The 15,212-nt window shown below is 42.1% G+C and overlaps 1 protein-coding gene across 5 annotated transcripts in view; it reads left to right on the top strand.

Moving 5' to 3' along the window:
* Positions 1 to 15,212, top strand: part of grik4 (glutamate receptor, ionotropic, kainate 4) — a 278,338-nt gene that overhangs the window by 233,039 nt on the left and 30,087 nt on the right. For all 5 annotated transcript variants that reach the window (XM_056374837.1, XM_056374835.1, XM_056374836.1 and 2 more), the window contains one exon: positions 12,890 to 12,997. In XM_056374837.1, the coding sequence (XP_056230812.1) occupies positions 12,890 to 12,997 (108 nt within the window). The remainder of the gene's footprint in view (positions 1 to 12,889; positions 12,998 to 15,212) is intronic.

Genomic DNA, 15,212 nt, shown 5'->3' with positions numbered 1-15,212 from the left:
TTTCTATGAATCTTGCAGGATTGAACTGAGCTGAACCGCCATAGATGTAAAACAAATGTCAAAGAAGCACGAAAGAATTTGAGGCTTTCTTTTCGTGACAGGGGCTTTCTGTAGATGTACCAGTTGTCCCTGAAACTGCACATTTTCTTTCACTTTGTTTTATGCCATCTTCAAATTCTGCTCCCCTAATCCCATCAATATAACTTGAAAATGTTTTTTTTTTTTTTTTTCCCACCAAGTTCTTTTTTTTTTCCACTACTTCCAGTGAAATAATAGATATCCCTCCCTAGGCGAATGCACAAGCTGCCCAAACAACCCCCTGGCAGATTTACTGAAATAGAAAGCAAGTGTCCCAACTCATTCTTTTTTATCAGGGTAGATTACATTTGCTGCAGCATTAAGAGTGAATTACCTTAACACAAAGAACTGATTAGGTTTCTCGCTCAGGTAGAGAATACTCTAGCCGTGTTCGACACCACAATCAAATTCATTTTGATTATTTTGCCTCATTTCCTATATTACATCTGTTAAGGAGCAGCAGCCGCAGCTCAAACCATTTGTTCATCTTATGTAAATAAGCACGGTCCTTGATTGCACTAGACCTTCTTTAATCTTGGATATTGATTTTTTTTAACAGTGTCTTCCTCCCACACGTTTTAGTCCTATGTTCTCCTTTCTGTGCTTTTGTATGTCCCCATAGTGGATCTTTGTGAAGAGATCATCAATAAATTGTTAGATCATCCGGACCTGCCCTAGTACATCCTTTCCAATTTCCTAAGTTAACATGTGAACATTTACCACCAGATTGCTTTTTATGCCTCTGCGCTGGTGACAGCCATGGCCGAAGGGTATTATGTTTTCAGGGTTGTCGTCCGTCCGTCCTTCTGTCCGTCCCATTCTTGTAAACGCCATATCTCAGGAATGCCAAGCGGGAATTTCTTCGAATTGGTCACTAAAGTTCACTTGGCCTCAAGCATAAACTAATTAAATTTTGGTGGTCAAAGGTCAAAAGTGAAGGTCAATGTGACCTGAAATCCATGCCATTCTTGTGAGCATGGTATTTCAGGAATGCCCTGGTGGAATTCCATTACATCTGACACAAACATTCAGTCAGACTCAAGATCTGATCATGATCTGATTAGAAATTGATGGTCAAAGGTCAAGGTCACTGGCCATAGCTCAAGAATTCATATGGTAATTGACACAATTTTCATATAAATGTCTAATAGGATAAAGATAATGAAGTGAACATTTTATATCCAAAAGGTCAAATGTCAACTTCACTGTGACATCATAATATTCTGCAAGTACACCAAATATCTTTTAATAAAGTCTTCACAAGATATATTATACGAGTAAGGACAGACAAGGATGTAAACTGCAACATCACTGGATGGCAGAGACCACTTTACAACCGCAAGGTGCTAATTCCATTATATTGATAAACTTTAGTCCCCAGGTGTCCTTGTGCCAAGGTCCTCAGAGGTGCAGCCAAGGAGTGGAGGTGGTGAAGTAAGAGCAGACCCCTTTTTATCCTCATCTGCTTCCCGGTATCTGAGGAAATGCTGAGTACCTGGAAGATCATAAACACCCACAGACACATGCGGCCACACTCTTGGACACACATACATACTGAACGGGCACCACTTCAATCTGCATGAAATGATTTGAGCTGTGTTATTTACACAAGACTTCCTCCAGTTAAAAGGTGAATGTGCTCATTCAATTTCCTTCTCTTTTCTGTTGGATTTATTTATTTCCTGTCAGTGCTGCTCCTGTTTTTATTACGGCAATCTACTTTTTTTCTTCCCCTCCCCTTGTCTTTGCCCCCACCCTGTCTTTGAGAACACTATTACTCCAGCTGCCCTCACTGCTGTGGATGCAGATGCACTTAATTCATTTTTTCTCTCCTGCTGCAATGTGAAGGAAGGAGGGAGGTAATGGACAGGTACAGTGAGGTAGAGGGGGGAAAAAGGGAAAATGTATGGGAATGAGAGGTGTGGGTTGGTGCGCAGCAGGTTGACAGATTCAAGGTGGCCTCCACCCTTTTTCCTTCCTTTGAAGGACATTATCATAGGAGCCCGGTGCAGCACAGCACATCACAACATGGCTTGGATCTCTTTCTCTGCCTCAGGCTCCAGCAGAGATGAGTATGTCTTAACCAGGTCTGTTAGAAATACAGGGGCTAATACACAGGAGCTGCTGGTTCAGCTGCTGCCGTTAAGGTTCGACTAAGTTCAGAGACTGAGGCGGCCCTCTGATCTCCTCCAGCTGTGCAGTTTAAACATATTTCAATCAAGTCGGTGTCTGTGTTACAGCTGTGTAATTGCAAACAATAATTACAACAAGTTTTACATCGCAAGAGGTGACGGTTTTAATCAGAGGCAGAGGTGCTCCAGATGGCCTCCTAAAACAAGGTGTTCTGGTGTTATACATAAATTTCTGACCTGCAAATTGAGTTTAACCATGAATCATTTTATATGTGCCTTTATCAGGGTCAGAACTTAATAGGGGCTCAGAGTGAAATTGTCCTGCAGAATTCATAAAACGCTTGTGAAATTTAAAACCTATCAAGCAAAAAGTCCCCTGATACCCAATCTGATAGTCAACAAAGAAAGTATACAATATTGACTATTAGGGGACAAACACTAGAATTGAAAGCTGCAATTTGCCAGCAGGGGAAAGGAAATAGTAGTGGTATAAATCCAGTGTTTATTTGCCAGTATGCAATGCAGCTGTATTATTTCACAGTTAAATAAAATTGTCCCCGAAAAGTTGCAGAGCATCTCTGAGGATCAGATCAAGGAACTATAAAGCCTGCAGGGAAAAAATAGAGTTCTTCTCTTTCCTGGGTTTTTTATGTTTGTATTTCGTTTTATTGAATATTTTATCCATTGCAAGCCACATCCCAATAACAGTATTCAGAAGTGCACCAGGACTGAGCATTACAGTGAGATTTTGTTGTCAGTATTGTGCTGGTGTGTGTTTCTGTTTGTTTGCGTGTGAAGTTCATGTTTGGAGACACTGGAACTGCAGCATGTTGCAGCAGCATGTCAGACCACATTAACTTCCAAAGATCATCCATTAAACACGGTTTCTCCTTCACCTTGTTTATGTGCCATCTTTTTTTCCATCTATTTCTGCACATTTCATTGTGAAGACTGAAGGTGCTCTGTGTTTTTCCCGCTGGGAATTTACATTTTGGAATCAACTGCCTGGAAGCTCAAATTAAAAGTGTGAATTCAGTATCGTCTTTTCTATCACTTCCTCAAACAACATTTTGCATGCTCACCTCAATTTTTATGTTCAGTCCTCCCTGGCGTAGCTCCTTCTTTTATGTTGCTTTAATCTCTCTGGTGTTAGTGATGCTCTCTTTTCAGTGTACACTGAATTTTTTTTTTTTTTTTATCATATCACAGTCTAAACCTTGTTAGGAAAAAAGTTTCTGATGTGGGAAACCGTTACATAAAGTTTAGTTACAGTGTAAAAGCCACATGCTCCTAATCTCAGTATTGTTCAGTCGCAAAACCGTGGATCGGTTTATGAGCGGCTTGGTCTCCTCCAGCACACAAAGCTGTCGCTGTCCTGATTTAAATGAGCGCTGCAGACAGTCCTGGAGGTCAGAGAAGCTATGAATTTTGAGAAGAAACAACTTGTCTGCTAGCAAAAGACTCAAGTCCCTTTTATTAGATTTCTTTTCATTTCATTTTCTCAAATGTGGATGAATAATAATCACAAGTCATAAATGTAATCTAATGTATTGCTTTTGAAGTATGATTAGAATGTCTGGCCTGACATGAATATGTTTGATTCTAATTATAAGGCTTTGTACAACACGTGCATGCATATATAGGATAATACAATGTGACTTTGAGTTGTTTTTTTTCTCCCAGACACACCGACACATAAACACACAGAGTCATTTTTAGCAGGGGGTGTAACAGTGGTGGAGACTGTGTCAGCGGCACGATACAGCTGTTGATTTAAATGCATGGGACTAGGGGACAGCGGGGCAGTATTGTTTACAAATCAGATCAGTCGTCTTTTGACATATTCTCAAGGCGATTCTGCATTTTGCTTTTTTTCTTGCATCTCGACCAAAACCCATTCATCTTGGAGGAACTCTAAGCTGTTCAAAGACAAGGTTTGATGCAACTGCCTTTTCCTGAGCGTATACAAATCACATCCGTGTTACATATTATAGAGGCGGGTATGGAAATGTCGTGCACATTTTATGGCACCCAGTAAAGCAAAACATACTGAATTGCAACCAGTCACGTTTTATGAGATCAAATAAGAAATTAAATGTGATGCTACTAAATCATCAGCCTGCTAAAGTTATCTTCCCTGTGCCGAATCTGTGGCTTCGTATTGAAATTCATATTGAATTTGTTGATGCAGAGACTCTCATCTCTAGTCAACACACACCGGCATCCTCTGTGTGTCTCCCATTCTCTCCTTTGTTTGGTCTCTCAGAGACATACAGCAGTCCCCTTTCCTCTTTTGTTTTTCTCAGTTTGCACTTTGCAGGCTGGAGATGGGGAATAGATCAAAAGCAGAATGGATGAGCTGTTTTGCAAGATCCCCCAGTCTTAACGGATTTCAAGGCTGGGTGAGACTCCGTATGTGTTGCTTGGCTGGGTGTGTGTGTGTGTGTGTGTGTGTGTGTGTGTGTGTGTGTGTGTGTGTGTGTGTGTGTGTGTGTGTGTGTGTGTGTGTGTGTGTGTGTGTGTGTGTGTGTGTGTGTGTGTGTGTGTGTGTGTGTGTGTGTGTGTGTGTGTGTGTGTGTGTGTGTGTGTGTGTGTGTGTGTGTGTGTGTGAGAGAGAGAGAGAGAGAGAGAGAGAGAGAGAGAAAGAAAGAGAAAGAAAGAGAGAGAGGGTGTGTGTGTGTGTGTAGTATTCCTGTACATGCAAATTTATGTGTATGTGCCTGAGTGCCTCTGTGCCCGTGTGCCTGCAAGTTTGCCTCTGTCTCTCTGTTTTTATCAGGCTGCGCAGTGCCAAGACTCCCGGTATAATGTAGCTACAGAACAACCATAGATGCATGGTAACCTTATAGGTATTGTTCCACTTGTTCCCTCTTCTGGGTAAAGACAGGTTCATACTTGCACTCTGTTCTCCCAGCAGTCGTTATTGGCTACTTTAAAGGATCCCACTTGATATCACATTTATTGTGAGCATTATTGTTGTTTTTATTATTTTAAAACTTGACAGAGATCAGCAAAACACTTGAAATGTGATCTACTGTAAACAATGCACAGTATATATTGCACAGTGTTTAGGGTAAACAGTGCAGTATAAACTGTACAGGCTTGCCTCAAGAGGACTAATAGGAACAAAACACAATCTGTGTGTGGAAAAAATAAAAACATATAAAAGAGAAGCAAAATTTAAATGAATAAGCCCATATAATGCTATCATCAAGCAAAAAAAAAGATTCTTCTAGCTGAACCCATTCATGGGCCCTACACTCCATCCCAGAGGGGCCCGAGTATGTCATTATAGAAAATGAGTTGATCTTTATGAATACTCCCAGAATTCTGTGTTGGAGCTTTTAAGCACTGCACATTCTTGTGGTGGGTCCTTGGAGATATACTATATCCAGAGATGAAAGAAGGTGTTTGTGTTTGGACAGTGTGGTGGAGTCCATCTACACAGTCATTATTTAGCTGCTGTAAGTGGTTTCACATCATCATGTCACATAAGCAATGCCCCATAGGCAATGCCCCCTAATCTACTTGCACTTCATATCACAGATCTCTATACCACACTTTCAGAGGAGTGAAGAGCTGGAATAAAGTAGGAATAGATGGAGCTCATGAGCAAGTTGGGTTCGGTCTGTCCCCAGTGGTTAGAGTATGTCTCCGCTTACTTGGTCACCATAGATGAAGACATTTGGACTGTCAGAAGAGGACAGGCTGAGCAGGGACTGCGACTGTGAGGGCATCTATTGTTTGCTGCCTGCTCTGTGGGGATGCAGCACTGGGAGAACATGCAGCGCTGCTTTGAAGAGCCACTCTGACTGAAAGACCTTCTCTTCAACTCCGAGCTTGTGTCTCATTACGACGCTTGAACAAGCAATTCCATTATTCACCATGCTGCCAAATGATGAGTGTGCTGCCTCGCTTTGGAATGATTTACCAAATCTACAGTAGCATGAGGCATTTGCGTGTGTGTGTGTGTGTGTGTGTGTGTGTGTGTGTGTTCAGAAGTAAAAAACACAGCTCAAGTCACATTTTCGACTGTTATGAAACAACAGATTTTGGGAGTGTAACCGGGTTAGCTGTTTCACGCTTTCCCCACTGCCAGGGATTAGAGACTTCTTAACCAGCGGGAAATAATAGCAAGAATACCACCAGTCTGGAGCTCCTTATTTCCTTTCTGCACTAGAGTCTTATCTGTGTGCAAACATCTCTTCACTGTATGGCAGTCTCAACCACCTACACCACCTGTGCATGTCTAGCCCCCAAAGTCTGCCTAAGGCGCCACCCTGATTAGCCTCATTCCTGCTGATGATGAGTTGTACCAGAGAGAGCTTATGTAAGAGAAGATAGCCCATTTTTCCCACTCACTATTCCATGGAGAGCACATGCATAACAGTTACACACAAACACACTCTAGAAAGCATTGTGAGGCAGAGTGGGCGCACTTAAAATGTAACTGTCCTCTGTTTAGTTTTAACCTGGCACTATCTGCTGATTCAACTAGTTGTAATCTCCACTGATGGCTAGAAACTGCATCTACTTCAGCAGATTTTCCTCAAGCTGAAATAACATAATGTTGCTATAACAGCAATAAAAGTCCATCCTCAGAGGCCCATGAGGATATTTTGCTTCTGCCATATACAGACAGCTACAAACAGGCATGCACACGTGCAGGCATGCAGCCAGAAACACACACACACACACACACACACACACACACACACATACACACCACACACGCACACACACACTTTGACTCAGACTCATTTGCCCTGCCGTGACACCTGAATGCTTTAGCCTCGGTGTAAGTGTGCTGTATGACATTATGTTTGATAATGGTAGCTATTGCGTCCCTCATATATGATGGATGCGTCTGTCACAGCACAGTCTCGCCACACCCTATTGGATGCGGCACTTTTTGACAGGAAAATCAGCCAATCCTGACGCTTCAGTGAGCAGCCTCCTTAATCTTTTCCTCGTGCTGTAATTCCAGGTTGCAGAATGAACCCTGGGTAATCCCTCACAGGGTGCGCCGTTCCACTTGTTGTCCCTGTCTCCCCGTCTCTCTCTCCTTTCCTCACTCGCTCACTCCTTCTCTTTATTTTGCAGTCGCATAGATTCTCTCTCTCTCCCTCTCTGACTTTTCTGTCTCTCAGTTGCTGTCTCTTTCTCTTGTTCTCTCCTCCTTATGTTCTCCCTCCATAGCTGGCTGCTCCTCATACTTTCTCATTGATTTTCTTTTCGTTTGCCAGCCTCACCGCGCCTACTCAGTAAGTGATTGACATTCCCCTGCATCTTTTTATTCCTCTCCCAGTCTTTTCCTTTTGCTCCTCTCCTATTCCCTTCTCTCCCATTATACCTTATTCTTCTTCCTGCCTCCCTGCTTCTCTGGAAAATAAATAGTGCACAGTATTGTAGTCTGGACTATGTCTGAATTTGTTTCTTACATTCACTGGCTGTACTGCACGGTTGTTATTCATTGTAATTGCAGTGTAAATACTAAATTAATGACACTGCAAATGAGAAAACATCAAGTTACAGCTATTTATATCATTGTGCACAAACACAGTCTGGTATATGGCAATATGCAGCTTCTTCTCTCTATGATAAAAGCTTCTGAGGCTAATAGATTCTCGGGTTGTGCTGTGTGTATAATGAGGTTCTATGCAATGGCTCAATGCTCTTGCTTCACCAGGATAAACGCAATGGTTAGAGTTCCCTTCGCTTTAGAGTTTGCACAACCTACAGAATTAATATAAAACTATGTTTCAAGGGATAATGACATGTAAAATTACTGATGTTCTTTCCTGGCTCACAGATTGATGGCAAACTGTGTTGTGCCCTCATTACTATTTCATCAATTTGATTAGTTGTGTATTGGTGCCTCTCCAAATTTTAAACACTTTATTGTCATCTTTTCATCCCATTTGTGCTATATAACCAATACTCGCCTTTTTTATTGCACAGATCAATAGTGAAAGATGTAATTTATTGTCTTACAGAGAATAAATTCAACATTAAAGGTTGCACGTTGAGAAATGTCACGGTGTGGTTGCTCCCCAGCGTGCATTTCTGCTTACACAAGCTGATGTATACATCTTCCTTCCTGTTAGTCGAAGTGACTCACAGACACTGCAGCTCTATTTTCTCCCCCTCCCAGCTCAAACAGAGTTGACGGCCGGGCCACCAAAAGGGCCAGTTCCTCCCCCGCCAGCATATGCTTCTTCTCCCTTCCTGCTCGGAGCTGCCTCATCTCCCCTCTCTCTCCATCTCCTCTTCCTGGGCAGGCGTCACGGTGCCACCCCATCCTATTATCCTCTCAGTCACCCCCTCGCTCAGACCTTTGGTGACACCTGCTGAGCCCAGACAAGCCACAGATTCCCACCTCCCGCCACCTCCACAGGGTCTGACAACTGATTGTGTACGCTGATTGCTGAACACCATATTTCACAGGTCCTTTTTTGGTCGTGCTACACTATGTTCACATTTTCTCCCTCTCTGTTTCTTGAGGCCGTCATCAGCAGAGTGTGGAAGGTGTTGTAAAAGGGGGGGTTTGGGGAGCTGTAGTCTATTTGCGTGAGCAAGGTGCTGTTTCTCCCAACAAGTACACCAGCGGAAATGGAATGCGAGATCTTTTTGATCACACACTCTCAAAGGAAATCTTTGATTCAGGGAGCTCTCTTCACTTTTTTGTATCTCACATCAGGTTTCCCTGTCAGTGTTTGGAGAATGGTTAAACAGCTTCCAAAAGTAGGCGCTGATCAACATGAATAGGTTGAAATGTCTTGAGAACTCTGGCAATTTAGTCTTGAAACAGTGTATGGCCAAGCCTGGAAAGCTTTGTTTACTGTAGCTTTTCTTTTTCTTTTTTTTTTTGATCAATCTTTAGTCACTGATTAACAGTTCATCCAGTGTGATTCCAACCAACATGAATATTCCCAAAGGTTTTTTAGCATGTAATCAAAGAACTCGTGACATGCATTGAATCACACCAGCAAAGTATCAAGGCTAAATTAGATGCTAGATTTTCTCATTACACCTCCTGTATAATATTCATAATGGAGGGAAATTGATTTTTCTGATAAGGTATATCATTTCTTTGAGATCGAGGTAGTTATGTTTACATAATGAGGTAGATTACAGAGATTGAATGTAAATGACAAAAAAAAATGTTTAGTCTACATTTAATTTCTCAGTGAGATTCCCAGAGTTTTTACATACTGAGACTATATATATATATATACATACAGTATATGTATATACATATGTATACATATACCTCCTGCATCTCTCCCCTCACTGTCATATGCATGTGCTTCATACATGCACACCTAAACACCCGCCACCGTGAGCCTTTGGCTACAAATAGCAGAAGGTTAAATTGTTACCAAGATTCAACATAGCAACTCATTGCCCGCTTTCATGGTAAATCTACCCACACAACCAACCACTACAACACATTTAGAAAGATAGATGTCTGAAATGCTCGAGGGAATATGCACTGCATTTGTAGAACAGCCTATAGGAACGCTCTTTTTCTCTTAAAAGACTTGTGTGATTGGTCAAAGTCTCCCGTCACAGGCCAGATTTTCTTAAGTCTGAAAACAGAGCCAAGAGGAGCTGCAGATGTCTTGTTTCCTCTCAGACCACTTGAATGACACTATGCTGAAAGGTGATTATGGAATATTTGCCCATTGATGCCAAAAAATTACTGCCTACCTCAGCTTTAATTAAATGCTCAATGTGCTGTCTTTTTTTTTTTTTAAACTAGTTTCCATAGCAATAAGACATTGTAATCTTCATAGGAACACAGTGGGCTGGATAACCTCTATTCTGAAAATACTCCAGGTATATTACATCTAAACAGGACATTAAGTTACATCAGTGAAGATTACACAAACTAATGAAAAGACTTTGCATGTGTCGTCTTGATTTATCTTGAAGTTATCTTCGGTGCCAACACACAGAGCAGTTTCTCTATTCATTATTGACATTGACACGATCAAATCGTCAGTGACCTGCATCAGCAGCATAAATGAAATAATATGTTGGGTCTGAGCTCTACCTGGGCACCATTATGTTAACAGTACTCTACCTCATGAGCTGGACACCAAATATGTTAGATTTCGGTTGTTTATCAATTTATTGGCAAATCACAAATTAAGAAAATATTAATATTAAAAATATTAATATTAAATAATAACTTTAAAATGAATTAAAGTTCACGGGGCACCAGCCTAAACTAATAGGCAAAATAGCCAATATGGTTTTAGTCTCAATTTATTACCATTAATCTGGAACTCTGATTAACCATTAGCTTACTAACTATAACCAAATTACCAAATCAATAGTAAGTTACAGTTGAAGGATTGGAATTCTACCGAGTAGAGGTTGGCAATATTCACGCATGTGCAACATTAAACACACCAGTAGTTATACTTAAAAGGCATTTATTTACAATGGAGCAGAGTAAAGTACAATGTCTAATCTAGTGTATACAGGTGTGTGTGTGTGTGTGTGTGTGTGTGTGTGTGTGTGTGTGTGTGTGTGTGTGTGTGTGTGTGTGTGTGTGTGTGTGTGTGTGTGTGTGTGTGTGCGTGCGTGCGTGCGTGCGTGCGTGCGTGTGTGTGTGTGTGTGTGTGTGTGTCTGTGGGGACACAGACAAAGGCAAGATGGCCGACTCAAAGTGGTCATTGTGACCACATGACCTGAACAAAGAAGACTACACAAGATGGCGGTAAACAAAGAAACTACTAAAATGGCCGCTGAGACCACCTAGTGTGTGTGTGAGGGAAGGTGTGAGTTTCTTTGTTAGCCTAGCTCATGTAATCTAAAGGTACCAGGTTAGAGGGGGAAGGTTAGCTTCATGCAGGTTCTAGGACTGAGACGTACTGCTATGTGTGTGAACATACCGAGTACTCGATTAACTGTATGACTGACCACAACCTAAGCAAACATTACAACAACAAGGCATCAATCAACAAGTACATTAACAAAGTTAAGACTTCTGCTGCTTAGCTATGCTGTGCTATGCTGTGCTGGGAAAGGTTAGGCCCAGTCCGTTAACGTTACCCGATCCTTGGAACAAGCAAAGAGGTCCTTTCCAGTGTTTGGTAAAATCCAGTGAGTTGGGAGGTTTCCTGGTGGAGTAAAGTCCTGTCTGGCTGTGTTGCTTGCTGTTATCTCCTTTGTTCCCCTCACAGAGTTAGCTGTTCCATGCTAACTCTGCTACGACTCCTGTTGCTTGGAAAATCAGCTAGCCTTGTGTCGTAGCTGCTGATTCTGAAGAGGATTTGGTTCACTCACAGTTAATCCGAAGCAGGTCGCTGTTGTGGAGGAGAAGAGTGTTTGCAGGCTGCTGTTAGCGGGCCGGCGAGAGAGCTAGTTTCTCAGGTAGCAGAGCTGACCTGGGCTGGGGCCTTGTTGCCCTTTGAAGAACCGAGAGGAGAGGACTGGAGCTGCTCTCCAGAGCAAGCCAAGAAGGGAAGAGAGTGAGAAGGGGTCTAGAAGACTGGTTTTGTTTGGTGACACCCTTGGGGGTCACATGTCACACGCTGACCCACACTGGCTGGCCAGTGGGGTCCGTGGGGGGAAGGGTCGTCCCCAGGTGTGAACCGTGAGGAACTGTGGAATGTGAGTTCCTTTGTCCAGTGGAGCAAAGAAACATTTGGTCTATTGAATGATTGAGTCCCAACAAATAGCTTGTGAAATGAAAATGCCATGATAAGGAAAAGAAAATGGCTTTGCTGATAGTTGCCTGTGTCGTGTCACCAATGCCACATAACTCTTACTATGTAATCACCAGCAAAGGTGTACTGCAGTTTTGAATGCGACAGATAAAGAAGAAGAACGCACTACAGCACATTCAGAGAGTACATTAGAAGTCAGCAGAAAAGTCAAAGCTTTGTCGTCATGTCAAAACTAAGAAAAACACTTTTTTTTTTTTTGCTGGACCACTTTGCATTTTTCACTTTATCCACTACTTGAACAGATTTTAATAAGCTCCAGGGTTGCAGAATTTTCCTAACCATTAGAGGAGCGATGTAACTCCTTCAAGGTCAGAGCATACAAATCACCAAGGTGTTTTTTTCCTATCAATGCCATTATGGTAAAATGAAGGTGAGTAAGAGTAATGTGTACCTGAAAGTAGCAAGAGGCAAAGTATATTTACGAAATGCTCGAGTGTTATCAGTGAGGCTTGAAAAACTTGAGCAAATAAATGAATGAAACAGGAGATGGCAGAGACAGATTGAAAGGGGAGGGGAGGAAAGACGCCATGTGAGGTGGAGTTGTGAATCCCCACTCGAGCTGTAATGAGAATGGGAATGTGGCTCTGCGCCACAGGATTTGCCGGTAATTGGTTTAATGAATGCATTCTGTTGCCTCTGATTGAACACATGCCCTGTGTTCACTCCTCAAGGAGCCACACACATGTTGTCTTTGTTTCCTCCTGCAGCCCTGCTAACTTCCACTCTCACCTTGTCTCACACCACGGTGATCTGTCCACCGCCGTCTCTCTGTCCTACACTGTCTTCTGTGAAGGTCATGCTGATTCTCCTTTGAGGATAGGGAGGCAATTAAGCAAAGATTGTTTCTATTGGCCTTTTCCAGCTGATTGACTTACTGACTGATCTGTTTGTGTGTATGTGCGTGCGTGTGTGCGTGTGTGCGTACCTTATTTGCAGATTGGCCTGTGGCACTCTGAACATGGACTATCCATGGAGAGAAAACTTCCATCAATCAATGTGACGGACACCCTCTTCAACACTACTCTCACCATCACGACAATATTGGTGAGTACCACTGTATACACACTGTACGCACACATCAACTGAAGTCCATTCCGTTTCATTAGCTCATCTTCTCGGCTGATCTACATGTGGCTGACATTCTGCGGTTGACAGACAATTACCATATCAAAAACCCATTTTGTGTTCTCAGATCCAAACTCAGTCCTCTTGGGATCAGAGAAACTGATGCTGTGCGATTGTTTTGCCCCGAGTACTTCAGACGAGGCTACATCACAGTGCATCAGCAGGAGCTAATAATTCACCATGTCAGCCATTCTCAGCCTCTGTTGTAAATATGGATCCTGCGAGCGCCAGTTCTCACCACCCTCTCTGTGCTACCTGTTACAAGTGATGCAGTTTTTAAGCAATTTACTTAATTGCCTGCCATGTTAATGATTAATAATCTATGACTCCTTAAAAGCTTATAAAATACAAAAAGCATGCTTCTCCTCAATTTCGTTTTAACAATTGGCATGGTCAGTTTGTGCAGCAGAAGCAAAATAAATTAGACATCTGAGTCATTAAATAATTAAACCCAATTGAATTATTTAAATAAGATTAAAAAAAAAAAAAAAGAAATAATACTTTCACTCAACAGCTCCTGCTCTGCTCTGTCATTATTGTCAAAATGACTAATTATGAACGCAACTGAAAGGTTTTATTGGATGGCAAATTAGACAAGTTTGAACATACAAGGCACCTAAAACAGCCTGTCATTCTTGTATTAATGAAAAGGGCTATAGATGTTCAGTATGCTGAAACAAAAAATGTTTATAGCTGTTCCGAATGGCCACACTTAAAAAAAAAAAAAAAAACCTGATGTCTTGGCCTCCTGGCTGCATCCCGCTGCCTTCCCAATCTCTCTCTGAGAGTTCTCTTCCTTTTGTATGTTCTGGTAGGCTCAACACACTGAATTGTAAATACAGTGGGGATAACAGCAAACACTTTGTGACAGTCTCTCCTCAAAAGTGTTTATGTTGTTGCACTCAGATGTCTATAACAAAGGGATGGGAGTAGCTGTGGAAAGAATAAAAGGGACCTTCAGAGAGAAGTTCACAGGCTCTGCGCTGATCGCTGCATGAAGTGGGCTTGCTTGTCGGATTGTTGCTTTCAGAAAGTGACAAACACTATCGTATGCAGTCCAGCACATCCCAACTTAGGAAAGGTGTGTGGGGAGGAGGCTTCAGACGCTGTTTGACAATTTGACAAGTACTTTGTTTGAAGCATCCTGACCGCTGTAATCTGCGAATGCACACAGATATAGCTACCTAGAGCTCATTGTTATTATTTATTTATCAGAACATCAGTATGTGAGTCATGAGCTGTTGACATATCAGTTCACAGTAACTCCTAAAATTGCAAAGGAGGAAAGGCGAACTGTTCAGATCAAAAGCTGAATGAGCTCTAACCTCTAATAGGAGAAAATAGGAAAACAGCACCTTTTATTGTGCCATTCATGTCATACACATAACCAGTCATACTGTGCTGCGTCACAGCTGATCACACAGCTCATGTCCCAGCTGTAGAAATTAAGTCCAGCGACTGAAAACGTGCGCAAATAATGCACAAATACGCTGTTGCAGCTGTCAGTTAATACATTCAAATGCTTAACAGTGATGAATTAATCATCAATTATTCACCCACCTGTTTTAATCAGTAGAGCACAGGTGTCCAAAGCTTGTGAGAAGAATAGAAAGCTCTTGATATTTTCTCATCATGTTCTGTTTTACAGTAGCTTTGATATTGTTCCTGTATATTGGTTTGATGCTGTAAACCATCAAAGGTGATACATGGATTAACTTTGGAGCTGTATAAAATCATTCACATTCTCAGTCAGCTGCGTGTGTTTCATGCCTTTGTTCATCACTTACACACACACACGCACACACACACACACACACAGAGTCATAAACACAAACCCGTCACTCGCCCAGCTCCTCCTCCTCCTCCGATGATGAATCAGACGATAAGACACAAAGTAGGTTGTAAGCAGAGGCAATTGTCCCAGTGCGTTACTCTCAGTAGCTGGCTTATCAGCGGCGAGCCGTGAGAATGAGCGAACGACATATTGCCATATTTCGCCACTGAACAACTCATTGACACTGATTGGGATTCAGATGGAATGGTTCATTTCACACAGGAGGGGGGGAAGGACACAGGGGAGGATGGAGATGTGTGTACGTGTGTGTGCGTGTGTGTGCGTGTTTGGGTTGAGTAC

The sequence above is a fragment of the Seriola aureovittata genome, chromosome 4 (assembly GCF_021018895.1).
Source record: "Seriola aureovittata isolate HTS-2021-v1 ecotype China chromosome 4, ASM2101889v1, whole genome shotgun sequence".
Classification (NCBI taxonomy): Eukaryota; Metazoa; Chordata; class Actinopteri; order Carangiformes; family Carangidae; genus Seriola; species Seriola aureovittata.
This window is presented reverse-complemented; position numbering and strand designations above follow the sequence as displayed.